The following is a 14,419-nucleotide window of genomic DNA, read 5'->3' on the forward strand; positions in this document are numbered from 1 at the left end:
TCGCCGTATCCGTGTCCTTCTTCATTTTCTCGAGGGCCTTATCTACCTTTGGGCCGAATAGGTGTTCTTGGTCAAAGGGATGATTTAGGATGGAGGCCTGTACCTCAGGTTTGAAGCCTGAAACTCTCAGCCAAGCATGGCGACGGAGGAGGACGCTAATGTTAATGGCCCTGGAGGCTGTGTCTGCTGCGTCTAAGGCACAGCGTATAGAGGTGTTAGTTATAGTCTTACCCTCTTGAATTAATTCATTGGCCCTATTTTTGTGTTTTTCTGGGAGATGGTGCATGATGGTTTCTAATTCATCATAATGCGCTCTATCGTATCTGGCCAATAGCGCTTGAGTGTTGGCGATACGCCATATATTGGCTGCCTGTGACGCAGTGCGCTTTCCTGACGCGTCCAGTAGCTTTGACGCTTTGTCAGGTGGTGGTGCTTCGCCTGACGCCTGGGAGTTTGACCTCTTCCGTGCAGTGGAAACCACTAGGGAATCCAGTGGCGCTGGCCCTTTGATATAGGCAGGATCTGTGGGGGCATCTTTGTACTTTTTTTCTATGCATGGGTTAATGACCCTAGCCCTGACTGGGTCCTTAAAAACCTCTGGCGCATGTTTTATTACCCCCTTGAGCATAGGTAGTATGGACCTATGTGCGGTATCAAAGGTGTCGAGGAGGAAATCCTCCTCTACTGGGTCAGTGTGTAGCTCTACCCCGTGATAATGTGCCGCCCTCTGAAGTAGGTGGTGGAAACCTAATGAGTCTTCCGGTGGAGATGGCCTGGAAGGGTAAAGGTCATCTTGTGGGACGTCTGGAATGTCTGGATTATTATAGTTGTCCCATGGGTCTTGGGATCCTGTAGGGGTGGGGTCTTGTGGCACATCCCCTGGATCGTCATATGGGTCCCCCTGATCATCATCGTCTGGAGACGGGGTTGGGGAGCGATGAGGTGGGGGTGGAGAAGGCGGAGGGGGCGGAGGTGGAGAGGGTGGAGGAGGTGGGGAAGGCATTCTGAAAGGGGAGATAGCAGAGTTCTTCCTCTTTGGAGGTGGAGGTGGAGCCGGTTTGTCCAAATGTCTCTTTTTAGAAGAGAGTGCCAAATGTCCAGTTTTTGGATCCTTGGTAAGTGTCTTTTGCAAGGGATCCGGTGTAAACAGTTCCTGTGACAATGTTTGTTCCGTCGGCGCCGAAGGTTTCGGGGCCGATGACTTTTTACGCTTGTCCGCGCTGTGCATCTTGGGAACCTCCGATTTCTTGGTCGGCGCCGAGGTGGGCTTCGGCGCCGAAGTGTCAGTGCCGAGGGCCTTATGGGGTTTGGTCGGTACAGAAAGGCTGGGTTTCGACACCGAGGACTTTGGTGCGGAGCTCGGTGTCGAGGTAGAGGCCGGTCTCTTTTTCGGTGCCGAAGTGTGTTTCTCGGCACCGCTGGAAGGCTGGCTCGAGCCCGAGCCGCCAGAAGGCTTATTTGGCTTCTTCACCGGGCCTGAAGGTGGGGTGTTTGAAGCAGTGTCTCTGGTCTTGCCTAGGCCCGGAGGCGAAGGCGTGACCGAAGCCTTTTTGGGTGTCGGCGCGGGTGCGGGAGGGGGTATAGTACTTACGACCCTCTGCGCCGGGGTGATGTCCTCCACATCCGAGTTGTCGGCTTCGGAAGCACTGACGAGGTCCTCTTCGGTGTGCTGCTGTCCCGGATCTTTGACGTCGTCCCCGAAGATGTCGACTGGAACGGAGGCCGGACAGTCTCGAGCCTTGTGTTCAGGGGAGAGGCAGAGGTTGCACACCTCATGAAGATCGGTGTGGGGGAATTTGGACCCACATCGAGGGCACTTCTTGAATGGAGTTCTTTCCATCAGCCGGGACCGGAGCTTGGATAGGCCCGAAGGCTGCCGTCCACGACTGGAATCGAAGATGTGTCGAAGAGAAGGTAATTGAGGAGATCTGGATCTGGACAATACCGCGATGAGCGAGGATTCCGCTTCGATCGTCAAACTGGAAATGTTCGGAACCGGAGCGCGAAGTATTACATCTGAGCCCGATGGCGGAAAAAAACAATCTGAGGATGGAGCCGAAGCCCATGCGCAATACCATCCAAGGGAGGAGTCACCAACCTTGTGACTTCCAAAGACTTTCCAAGAGGAAAAACAAACTGCAAACATCCGGGCCCAACACCAGATGGCAATCTATGCAAAAGTGTGTCATCTGAAGCTCATATGCCTCGAACACAAAGTTCCAAAGATATGTTAGAACTCATTTGTTACAACTGAAGTGGTTGTGCAAGACCAAACTCTATTATGTTCCTAGATTTAGTCAAGCCATTCCTTTTCTGGAAAAGATTTACTAGCTTCCTGTAATAAGGTAGCTGAACTAGATGACAGAATCCCCACTCTACCTCCAATGGTGTCTAGAATGGTATGTACCTGTGAGAATTCTAAGATCCTCCAACGTTTTGCTAAGTGTTTTGCTTTCGGAAAGCCAGACTTTCTCTACAATGGATCTCTCATTTTGGAATGCTGTTCCCTTGATCTTGAGAAGTAACGATAATCTATCTTTCTGCTAGACACATAATCTTTGGTTTTAAGAGTCTGGCCATTGCCATTTATTCTTCCTAGCACGTAGAAACCATATGTGTAATGTTGAGTTGAGCTCTTTACCAAAATAAAATATATTTAAAAAATAAAATAACAACACTTACTTAAAGTCAAGATTGATGTTAACATGGTGGGAGTTCTCAATCGTGCATAGGTCGGTGCCATGGGCGACTGCTGCGTTGCAGTTCCTACAGTAAAGTCGAACATCCTGTGGTCGGAATATCCTTTTCTTTTCATCTAATTTCTGTTGTTTCACTTTCCTGGAAATGATTGATTCTGTTTGCAGTTTCCGGATCTAAATAGAGAATGTGATAATGCAGGCAATTAAAGATATTGAGCATGAATGATACAGCAGGATACATGCACAAAGGTGCAAAAACAGGGGCCTGGATAGATGAGCATGTCTTAATGGAGACATTCTTTTTTTTTAAAGTTCTTTTTATTAATATATGCTCAGCAATTGGCACAATCGGGAGACAGTTACATTGGATTACAATATCTTTGTTTATTATATAATCAATGGTACATAGATCTTTACAATAGCAACTCATTGCATGTCAGTACCTACCTACACTACTTCCCTCGTAGATCTCTGTAGGTCTGCCAGGCTCCCATATCTTCTCCCATTTCCTCGGGTACCCCCTGCTCTTGTATTTTATTTGTTCTGCTTGCCTACACCAGTCTAAGTCGGTTTTCCACTCCCTACTGTCAGAATACCGGTTGCTCCCTATCTCCTTGCAACATTCCGCTTTGCTACTCACAGTGCCAAAGCCACCCATTGCCTTGTGTATCTGGGCCAGGCTTCCTCCCCGGTAATCATAAGTAGAAACCATTTCGGTGTCAAATGCACGTATATTCCCATAACTACCGTCAGTACTTCTCCATCTCTTTGCCAAAACTCTTAGGCAACCCCATATCAAATGGAATAAGGTCCCCTCCATTCCACACTCTCTGACACCGTGCATCTTCATTCTGTCCCATTCGGTGTAACACCGTTTTGGGGTAGTATACTCTGTGAAGGACATTCAACTGAATCAGTCGGAATGTTGCCCTTATCTACACCTCTCTTGGGCCCTGCAGTGCTTCCATCCATTCCTTGTCTTCAAGCGGACTAATATCACCCTCCCAGGTTGCTCTCAATGTAATGGAGACATTTTTATTCATAAACAACCTCCAATGTAGCTGGCCTAAAACAGGGACAACTGTGGACATTCTCTGCAGGGGACAAAAGATGAAAGGGTCAGAGTATGAGTTTCAGACTCACCCTTCAAGGTGAATTCACCCTAGATGCCATGGGAGAAGTTTGCACTTCCGGGGAGGACTTCCGTCTTCAGTTCCAGTAGTCTTACATCTTTCACTAGCAGCAACATCTCACCCTACATCCACCCAAACATTTAGGGCTTCATTCTAAGTCTTGCAGGATAAACCTTTTTCCTGTGAAATGCCACAAACTTCCATGAAAATTTTATGAAATTATGCTTTTGCAGCAAATTTTGGTTTGTTGGTATCTCATATCAGTTTTTTCACTGAGGGTGTCCCTCTCATAAACAAACACATCTGGCAAGGTACTTCAAAGAGACTGGTACAGAAAGGAATATGCTACTTACCAGTATGCATCTGTTCTTGGCATGTAGAGCTGCAGATCTATACACTGTGCATAGCTCGCCATCTGGTGTTGGGCCCGGATGTTTGCAGTTTGTTTTTCCTCTTGGAAAGTCTTTGGAAGTCACGAGTTCAGTGACTCCTCCCTTGGTTCGTATTGCGCATGGGCTTCGGCTCCATCCTCAGATTGTTTTTCGCCAGCAGGGAAAGAGGGAGCGTAGTGGTAACAGTAAAGAAACCCATGTGTGTTGTATCTAAATAAGATAAGACTGGAACGGATACAGGTAGCCGGGGAGGCGGGTGGGCGTGTATAGATCTGCAGCTCTACATGCCAAGAACAGATGCATACTGGTAAGTAGCATATTCCGTTCGAGGCATATGAGCTGCAGATTATACACTGTGCATAGATTATATAGCAGTACCCAACCCTAGCGGCGACCACCGGTATCCGTTGCAGTAGTTTGGAACAGTGTTTGGAGTACAGCCTGGCCCACAGTAGCTTGTTGCTTGGTTTGCACATCTACACAGTAATGTTTTGTGAAAGTGTGCGGTGTTGACCATGTGGCTGCTTTGCATATGTCATCTAGTGGTATGTTTCCTAGAAAAGCCATAGAAGCCCCTATCTTTCTTGTAGAGTGGGCTTTAGGGGGAACCGATAGCGTTTGTTTTGCTTTGTGGTAGCAAATCTGTATGCATTTTACAATCCACCTAGCTATCCCTGATTCAGAAATAGGGTTGCCCTTATGTGGTGGAGAGAAGGAGACAAATAGCTGTTTGGTTTTCCTGAAAGGTTGTGTGCGTTGGATGTAGTAATGTAAATCCCTTTTTACATCCAGTGTGTGTAACGCTCTTTCCGCAACAGTTTGAGGTTGTGAGAAAAAGACTGGTAATTCTACCGACTGGTTTAAATGGAATGGAGAAATGACTTTGGGTAGAAACTTTGGGTTGGTGCGGAGTACAACCTTGTTCTGATGCATTTGGAGAAAAGGTTCCTGTATAGTGAGTGCTTGTATTTCACTAACCCTTCTGAGGGAAGTGATGGCCACTAGAAAAGCTGTTTTCCATGTGAGAAATTGGAGCTCACATTTATGTGGTGGTTCGAAAGGGGGTCCCATTAACCGTGTGAGAACTATATTCAAATTCCAGACCGGTGAGGGTGGTACTCTGGGTGGAATTACTCTTTTGAGGCCTTCCATGAAGGCCTTGATGGCAGGCCCTCTGAAGAGTGATAGGTGCTGCCTGTTCTGTAAGTAAGCAGCAATGGCAGCGAGATGTAACCTAATGGAAGTATATGCTAGGTTACACCTTTGTAGGTGGAGTAAATAACATATGATGTGCTGTATGGACACATTTAAAGGATTGATTGTGTTGTTGTGGCAGTAAACAACCAATCTTTTCCACTTTGCCGCATAGCATGCCCTAGTAGTAGGGCGTCTAGCTTCCCTGATAATGTTCATGCAATCAGGGGGAAGGTTAAGGTATCCAAATTCTAGGACCTCAGGAGCCAGATCGCAAGGTTGAGCTGAGCTGGGTCCGGGTGCCTGATCTCTCCATGGTTCTGGGTTAGGAGGCATGGTGAGAGGTGTAGCTTTTGGTGTGGTACTACTGAGAGTTCCAGCAGTGTGGTGTACCACGGTTGTCTGGCCCATGTTGGAACTACTAGGATCAGTGTTAGGGAATGCTGTTGTAGCTTTCGCACCACTAATGGAATTAGTGGGAGAGGTGGAAAAGCGTATGCAAATTTGTTTGACCAGTTCATCCATATCGCATTGCCTTTGGACAATGGGTGTGGCTATCTGGCGGCGAAGCTTGGGCATTTTTTGTTTTCGTGGGTGGCGAATAGATCTATGTGTGGATGCCCCCACTTCTGAAAGAACGGGTGAAGAACTTGTGGGTGAAGTTCCCACTCGTGGATCTGCTGCGTCTGTCTGCTGAGCAGATCTGCCACGGTGTTTTGGACTCCTGGGACGTGTTGGGCCAGGAGAAAGATTTTTTTGTGGAATTGCCCATCTCCACATGCTCTGTGCTAGCTGAGAGAGCTGTGGAGAGTGTGTGCCTCCCTGCTTTTGAATGTAGTACATGGCAGTCATGTTGTCTGTGCGAATGAGGACTGCCTTGCCTGAAATCTGCGTCTGGAAGGATTTGAGGGCGAGGAAGATTGCTAGTAACTCCAGATGGTTGATGTGGAGTAACTTTTGTTGTGGCGTCCCTGTGCCCTGTGCTGTGAGATGTAACAGATGAGCTCCCCAGCCGGAGAGCGATGCGTCTGTTGTGAGGATTATCTGTGGGACCGGGTCCAGGAATGGTCGACCTCTGGAAAGGTTTGTGGTGTTCCACCACTGCAGAGAGCGATGGGGGCGACCGTCTACCAACACCAGATCTGCCAGTTGTCCCTGGGCCTGGTTTCCCTGGCGCGCTAAGCACTCTTGGAGTGGACGCATCTGGAGTCTTGCATGGGGCACTATGAAGATGCAAGAGGCCATCATCCCTATCAGTTGCATAAACACTCTTGCTGGGAGAGAGTGTTGGGATATGAATTTTTGGCGCAGAGCATGTATCTTTGCAATCCTGGCAGGATTGGGATAGGCTATGGCTTTTGAGGTGTCTATGGTGGCACCGAGGTATTGTTTTGTGTGTGATGGTACCAGGTGGGATTTTTGATGGTTCACCGCGAACCCTAGCTGGTGGAGTAGTTGGACTGTAGCGGCGGTATGATGCACACATTGTTCGTAGGACGTGGCTTTTATTAGCCAATCGTCCAGATACGGGAAGACGTGAATGTGCTGTCTTCTGAGGTGTGCAGACACTACTGCTAGGCACTTGGTGAATACCCTTGGTGCTGTTGTTACCCCGAACGGGAGCACCTTGAACTGGTAGTGTTGCCCGTCCACCACAAATCTAAGGTACTTTCTGTGAGACCGGTGTACTGGAATATGAAAGTATGCGTCTTTCAAGTCCAGAGTGGTGAGAAAATCGTTCTGGGAGAGCAGTGGGAGAACCTGTTGAAGGATTACCATGTGAAAATGGTCTGAGTGTATGTAAGAGTTTAGAGGTCTGAGATCTAGGATAGGTCATAGAGTCTCGTCTGTCTTTGGAATCAGAAAGTACAGGGAGTAGACCCCTAAATTTTGCTGATTTATGGGGACCTGCTCTATGGCTCCTTTTTGCAGGAGGGAGGTCACCTTCTGTTTTAGCAGTGCAGTATGTTCTTGAGACATAGGGCGGTGCATGGGTGGAATGTTTGGGGAGGCAGATGTTAGTTCTAAGCAATACCCTGACTGAATAATTTGTGTCACCCATTTGTCTGAGGTGATTGTCTCCCAGACGTGAAGGAAATGTTGTATTCTTGCCCCGACCGGAGTGGAATGGTCTGGAGGGAGCGGGGGGAAAGTCATTGGGTAGTAGGTGTGGCAGAGCGGGCGGTATTTGTTTTGCCTCTGCCCTTATTATTATTGCCTCTGTATCCGCCTCTTTGATAACCCTTTGTGAAGGTAGATTGAGGAGGGGATTTGTAGGACTTGGATGCACTATCCGAGGAGTAGCCTCTGCCCGTGCCTCGATAGGAAGAGCGGCGAAAGGAGCGCCTAGGAGTGTGTGACTGTAGGGCTCCCATGGATTTCGCTGTGTCAGTATCTTTTTTGATCTTTTCCAGGGCTTCATCAACTTTTGGGCCAAACAGATGATCTTGGAATGGGTGATTTAATATAGAGGCTTGTACCTCAGGTTTAAAACCTGAAACTCTGAGCCAGGCATGACGACGTAGAAGGACACTGGTGTTTATGGCCCTGGAGGCTGTATCTGCTGCATCTAGGGCACAGCGAATAGAGGTATTAGTTATTATTTTTCACTCTTGGATCAATTCATTGGCCCTGTTCTTATATTTTTCTGGGAGATGGTGCATGATGGTCACTAACTCATCGTAATGTGCCCTGTCGTATCTGGCCAATAGCGCTTGCGTATTGGCGATACGCCATATGTTGGCGGCTTGCGACGCAGTGCGCTTCCCTGACGCGTCTAGGAGCTTGGACTCTTTGTCAGGTGGTGGTGCTTCGCCTGACGCCTGAGAATTGGAGCGTTTCCTAGCTGTGGATACCACTAGGGAATCCAATGGTGCAGGACCTTTAATAAATGAAGGGTCTGTGGGGGCGGCTTTGTATTTCTTCTCTATATGGGGGTTTAGGACCCTGGCCCTGACTGGGTCTTTAAAGACTTCCGGTGCATGTTTAATCACCCCTTTTAACATAGGTAGGATGGCAGTAGACCTATGTGCATCTTCAAAGGTGTCTAGGAGAAAATCCTCCTCCACCGGGTCAGTATGTAACTCCACCCCGTGGTAGTGTGACGCCCTTTGTAATAGGTGGTGAAAACCCAAGGAATCTTCAGGTGAGGATGGCCTAGATGGGTAAAGGTCATCCTGTGGGACATCTGGGATGTCCGGATTATTATAATCGTCCCATGGGTCTGGAGATCCAGTAGGGGTGGGATCCTGTGGCATATCTGCTTGATCATACAATGGGTCTCCTAAGTCATCTGGGACAGGAGACAAGGTTGGGAAACGATGAGGCGGGGTGGAGAGGGTAGAGGTGGGGAGGGTGGAGGAGGTGGAGGAGGAGGGGAAGGCACTCTGAAAGGGGAGGTAGCAGTGTCTTTCCTCTTTGGAGGTGGAGCTGGTTTATCCAAGTGTCTCTTTTTTGTAGACAATGTCAAATGTCCAGTTTTTGGATCCTTGGTGAGTGTCTTTTGGAGAGGATCCGGTGTAAAAAGTTCTTGCGACACTGGTTGTTCGGTCGGCGCCGAAGTTTTCGGGGCCGACGGCTTTTTAGGCTTGTCCAAGCCGTGCTTCTTTGGGACCTCCGATTTTTTGGTCGGCGCCGAAGAAGGCTTCGGCACGGGAGTGTCGGAGCCGAGGGCCTTGTGATGTTTGGTCGGCACAGGCAGGGTAGGTTTCGACACCGAAGGCTTTGGTACTGGGTTCGGTGTGGAGATGGAGGCCGATCTTTTCTTCGGTGCCGAAGGGTGTTTTTCGGTACCGATGGTAGGCTGGCTCGAGCCCAAGCTGCCGGAAGGCTTAATAGGCTTCTTTACCGGGCCCGAAGGCGGGGTGTGCGAAGCAGTGTCCTTGGTCTTGCCTATGACCGAAGGCGAAGGTGTGACCGAAGCCTTTTTGGGTGTCGGCGTGGGTGTGGGAGGGGGTATTGTACTCACGACCCTCTGCGCCGGGGTGATGTCCTCCACATCTGAGTCGTCGGCCTCGGAAGCACTGACGAGGTCGTCGTCCTCCTGTTCGATGTTCTGCTGTCCCGGAGCTTCGACGTCGGCCCCGAAGATGTCGACTGGAGCGGAGGTCGAGGAGTGCGCCATGTTGCGTCTAGCCCGTCGATCTCGAATGGTCTTTTTGGAGCGAAAAGACTTGCAGGCGGGACAGTCTCGAGCCTCGTGTTCAGGGGAGAGGCAGAGGTTGCACACCTCGTGGAGATCGGTGTGGGGAAACTTGGACCCACATCGAGGGCACTTCTTGAAAGGAGTTATTTCCATCAGCCGAGACCGGAGCCGGAATAGGCCCGAAGCCCGCCGTCGACGACCGGAATCGTAGAAGTGCCGAAGAGAAGGTGATTAAGATGATTTATTATCTGAAGGATCTCGATGAGCGAGGATTTTGTGCCGATCGGTTGAACTGGAAAGTTCGGAACCGAAGCGCGAAGTATTACATCCGAGCCCGATGGCGGAAAAAAATAATCTGAGGATGGAGCCGAAGCCCATGCGCAATACGAACCAAGGGAGGAGTCACCGAACTCGTGACTTCCAAAGACTTTCCAAGAGGAAAAACAAACTGAAAACATCCGGGCCCAACACCAGATGGCGAGCTATGCACAGTGTATAATCTGCAGCTCATATGCCTCGAAAAATCTCTCGGAGACACATTTTCAGTGTGTGCTAATCTTCTTCTGGTACATCATGAGATTTGTTTTACACAAGGTGCGCGTAGGTAAAAAAGTTATACAAAATCACAAAATGCTAAATTTAAAGTCGTTTTGGGATTTTAGTACAACACATAATTCAGGAATTCTGTAAATTTCACTGGTTTAAAAATCTGCCCAGGCCTTAAAAATGCCTCGTTAAATATCTGATATGCATCTTTTAGTATTTCCCAGGAATTATTTAACAGCCCAATGTGAAGTTTTTGATGTCAGAATGAGGGATTTACAACGCTAATGTCGTTTTACACCAGCTAAAATCCACACATTCTTCTCTTTAGTGACTGTGCAAATACCTCAATTTTATAAGTGAGGAATTTGTGTAAGAAAAACCCCAGAAGTGCTGTAATTTTGGAGTACTTGGAATCTGAAACCAGGCAAAAACAACATCTGCGTTCAAATCGAATTCCCTGCAGCACTCAAAATGAAGCATAGAGAACTAAAAGGTGAGCAAAATTGTAATTCAGTAATCTAAATTACACTAAACTGTGTAATTTAACACATTTTCTGTATTACGCAAGCAGGGACATTTTTCTCTGCCAGTAGTTTTCAAATTCTTTATTCAGATCACAAAAGATACATCATATAAAAGACAATTCATAAATAGTAAAAGCAGGGAAAATCAATTCATTATTTATTGCAGGCTTCTCCAACGAGTAGCTCGTCAGCTACTCATAAGTAGATCTCCTGTGTTCAGCCCAGCCTACTAAATTAGAAGCTTTTGTTTGGTTGAATTAATACATATACAGCTAAATCAAAACGTGTGTATTTGAGACGGAAATGTGTGTATTTTCAGAGCTCATGTGATGATCTTAGGAGAGCTGTATTACCAATAATAACTTGGTTCAAGGGGCATTGCAGCCATAACTGTGATCTTTTACCGATCTAGAGGCATTCCACATTGACAAAGCATTTTTTACATTACTGCTGGGAACCGTGCCTGATGCACTCACATTGCTAGTAATCTTGCACATGGTGGCCACTAATGTAAACTTGTCTGAAGTGGTCAGTATTAAAACTCTAATAATATTAGTAGCTCAGGATGACTTTCACTGAACATAAGTAGCTCATACTATAGAAAAGGTTGGAGACCCAGCTCCAACTACTGTCTGTCCTGGATTTTCAAGGCTAGTGGTGACTTAAAGGAGATGAAGGACTGGGTTATTCTAAGACCCAGCGGTGCCAGGGAACAACACCTGAAACCTTCGTGGGTTACCTGTTCTGGCGTACGAAACACATTCACTCGCTTTCCTTTAGACAAAACACACGCTCTTGTCAATGCAATCAATTCTGCCGCTTGTGCTGAATTCTGATTCAATCTCGCAGTTTCCACAACCGTGCTCAACGTCACTACAGCATACGCAGTCGTCACATCGCCATTCGGCAATTTAAAACAAGAGCCATCCACATACAAAGTACCATCGGGATCTGTCAAGGGAGTGTTTTTCAGGTCCACACGACCTTTTGTTTCTTCCTCAGTTCGTAAATAACAATCATGTGGCGGCACCTCATCTGATTCCATATTAATCGGCAACAATGTCGCCGGATTCAGTACATTACAACGTTTGATCTGTATATGACTTGCCAAAAGGGTCAGCTCGTACCCAGACAACCTTGCACTCGTCAGATGTTGAGTTTTTCTCCGATTCAAGAGAGTATCAACTGCATGCGGAACCATCACCATGAGCATATTATCCATAACAAGACCTGCGGACTGCCGAATAGACGCCGCTGCTGCCGCTGTCGCCCTCAAGCAACTTGGCAACGCTCTAGCTACCGGGTCTAAGGTCGAGGAAAAATATGCACACGGGCGCTGCTTGCCACCAAATTGTTGCGTTAAAACACTCAACGCACAACCTTCCCTCTCGTGGACGTATAATGTGAATGGCTTGCTGTAATCAGGAGTACCTAACACAGGAGCCGAACACAACGCATCACGTAGTTCAGAAAAACTTTTCTGACATTCCTCCGTCCATGGCAAAGGAGTCGAAACATCCTTGCACGTGAGAGCTATCAATGGCTTCGCTAACAGTGAAAAATTTGGGATCTACTGTCTGCAGTATGACGTGATACCTAAAAAGGCACGCACATCTCTCTGAGTCGTCGGCACAGTCATTCGAGCAATTGCTGCGATTCTTTCAGGGGTCAACCTTCTTCCCGCCTTTGACAATAAGTGACCTAAGTAGGTAACTTCTTGACAACAATATTGTAGTTTAGAAGGTGACACCTTGTGGTGTAAGTCACAGAGATGCTGTAACAGTGACACAGTAGCGGTCTTGCAAACTTGTTCAGTGTCTGCAGCCACCAACAGATCGTCGACATACTGAATTAAAGCCGCACCAGTCGGCAGCACAAACGCATCCAGTTGACTCTTAAGAGCTTGGCTGTAAATCGATGGGCTCTCACAGTAGCCTTGAGGTGCGCGTTTGAACCGGAAACTGCAACCGCCTAATGAAAACCCAAACAAATCACGACTTTCCTCAGCAATTGGAATGCTAAAGAACGCATTCTTCAGATCGATTACCGAGAACCATGATGCAGAGGCTGGAATCAGAGTCAATAAAGCTGTAATGTCGGGCACCACAGGAAACTGCGGGACAACAATTTTATTTACTTCCCGTAAGGCAATAACTAGACGGTACACGGGAGGCTTGGAGGGATCAGTTCGCTTCAGGATAGGCAACACGGGACTATTACACACGTTACCTCGCGTCTCCTCGATAACATCTTTATCGATCAGATCATAAATGATCGCTAATAAGGCCCGTTCACCATCAAGGGAGATACGATACTGGGGTATGCGTGGTAAGCGCGCATCAACTTTCAATTGAACAACATAAGGTGGTATATCCAGCAGGCCCACATCATTGGGACCTGTCGCCCACAAAGAAACCGGAAGAGAACTCAATTCCGGTGGGAGCTTATCGATGCATAGATACATAGGGGAAATCACACTCTCACCCAATGTAAGCTCCACACCCGTAGGAGAGCAGTACGAAGTCGCATGTAACCTCTTCAACAAATCCAAGCCCAAAAGATTCTCACCACAACCAGTAGTCAAATCAAAGGAGCTTCTAACTCATGAGACCCAATCTTAAGGGGCAAGGGGCTAGAAACTTGATTGCTAACGGGGGCGCCAGAGAATCCAACGGAAACATTCGTTAAGCCAGACAAAGGCGCGCCAGGGAGTTTCGAATGCATAATGGAACTTTTTGCTGCACCAGTGTCCAACAGAAAAGGCTCAACGACGCCCAATGTGGCTACTGCAACATAAGGCCCTCTCTGATCAACCGGAACTGATACTTCTCCCTTCCTTTGTCTATGGCTGTCCTAGTAGATACCGTCCGTATCAACATCACGCTCGACGTAACAGTCATCCACATGATACTGTGCAGATCTACCGGACGATGTTTCGCGTCGATCGAAACAATTCTGCGAGTCTGAGGAAGTGGCAAAACGCTCGACCTGATTCTGAGTAACTCCACGACCTCTACCACGGGAAGCTTGTTGAGGACCACTACGTCCTCCTCGAGCTGACACACCATTGTTCCTATCACGGAGAACCGGACAATTAAACTTCAAATGGCCCTCCCCTCGACAATATGCACTTTGATTATATCCCAACACAAAACGAGGTGCGGGAGAGTCATTTCGCGTCTGCGATCTGGAAAACTGTGATTGCGATCGATTTGCCTGTTGCGAGTCACTGAAATTCGAGCGCGGAGGATATGCTTGCTGCAATAAGACCTTAGTTTTAAGATCCTTCGCTTTCTTATCTGCACGCTCACTTTCTTCCTTTTCTCTATTTTCGTAATATTGGGCCGTAGCCAATATTTGAGCAGTGGTAGAAACAGCCCACGAACTCTCAGAATTTTTCAACTTGTTGCTAAGTTCGGGCAACAAGTTCGATACAAACTTATCAACAAACAGCCGCTGACCACCCTCCGAACTCATGTCCTGGCCACTATGATCAACAAATGCTTCCTCGAATCTCGTAAAGAAATCGGAAACGCTTTCATCCCTCTTTTGCTTGCACGCGGACAACTTGTCCCAATTGACGCGCATCGCTGGCATAAGCGTTTTCATAAGAGTAATTATCCTCTGGGGCAAATCCACAATAAGCTGTTCAGGCTTAGCCCCACCAACTTGCTGAGCGTCTGCCGCCGTAAGGGCGGCCCAGTCACCGCCTAACTCGGCCACGTGATTCTCGTGACGGATTTTCGCCCAAATCGGCTGAGGCACTACATTGCCAAACAACATGTCA

General features: G+C 47.8%; 1 protein-coding gene across 1 annotated transcript in view; it reads right to left on the reverse strand.

Annotated features, from left to right (window-relative positions):
• Positions 1-14,419, reverse strand: part of LOC146830595 (ATP-dependent RNA helicase DHX58-like) — a 143,192-nt gene that overhangs the window by 57,162 nt on the left and 71,611 nt on the right. The window contains exon 11 of the mRNA XM_085604788.1: positions 2,683-2,873. Within this exon, the coding sequence (XP_085460914.1) occupies positions 2,683-2,873 (191 nt within the window). The remainder of the gene's footprint in view (positions 1-2,682; positions 2,874-14,419) is intronic.

This window comes from Triturus cristatus, chromosome 5_1, assembly GCF_964204655.1.
Source record: "Triturus cristatus chromosome 5_1, aTriCri1.1, whole genome shotgun sequence".
Lineage (NCBI taxonomy): Eukaryota > Metazoa > Chordata > Amphibia > Caudata > Salamandridae > Triturus > Triturus cristatus.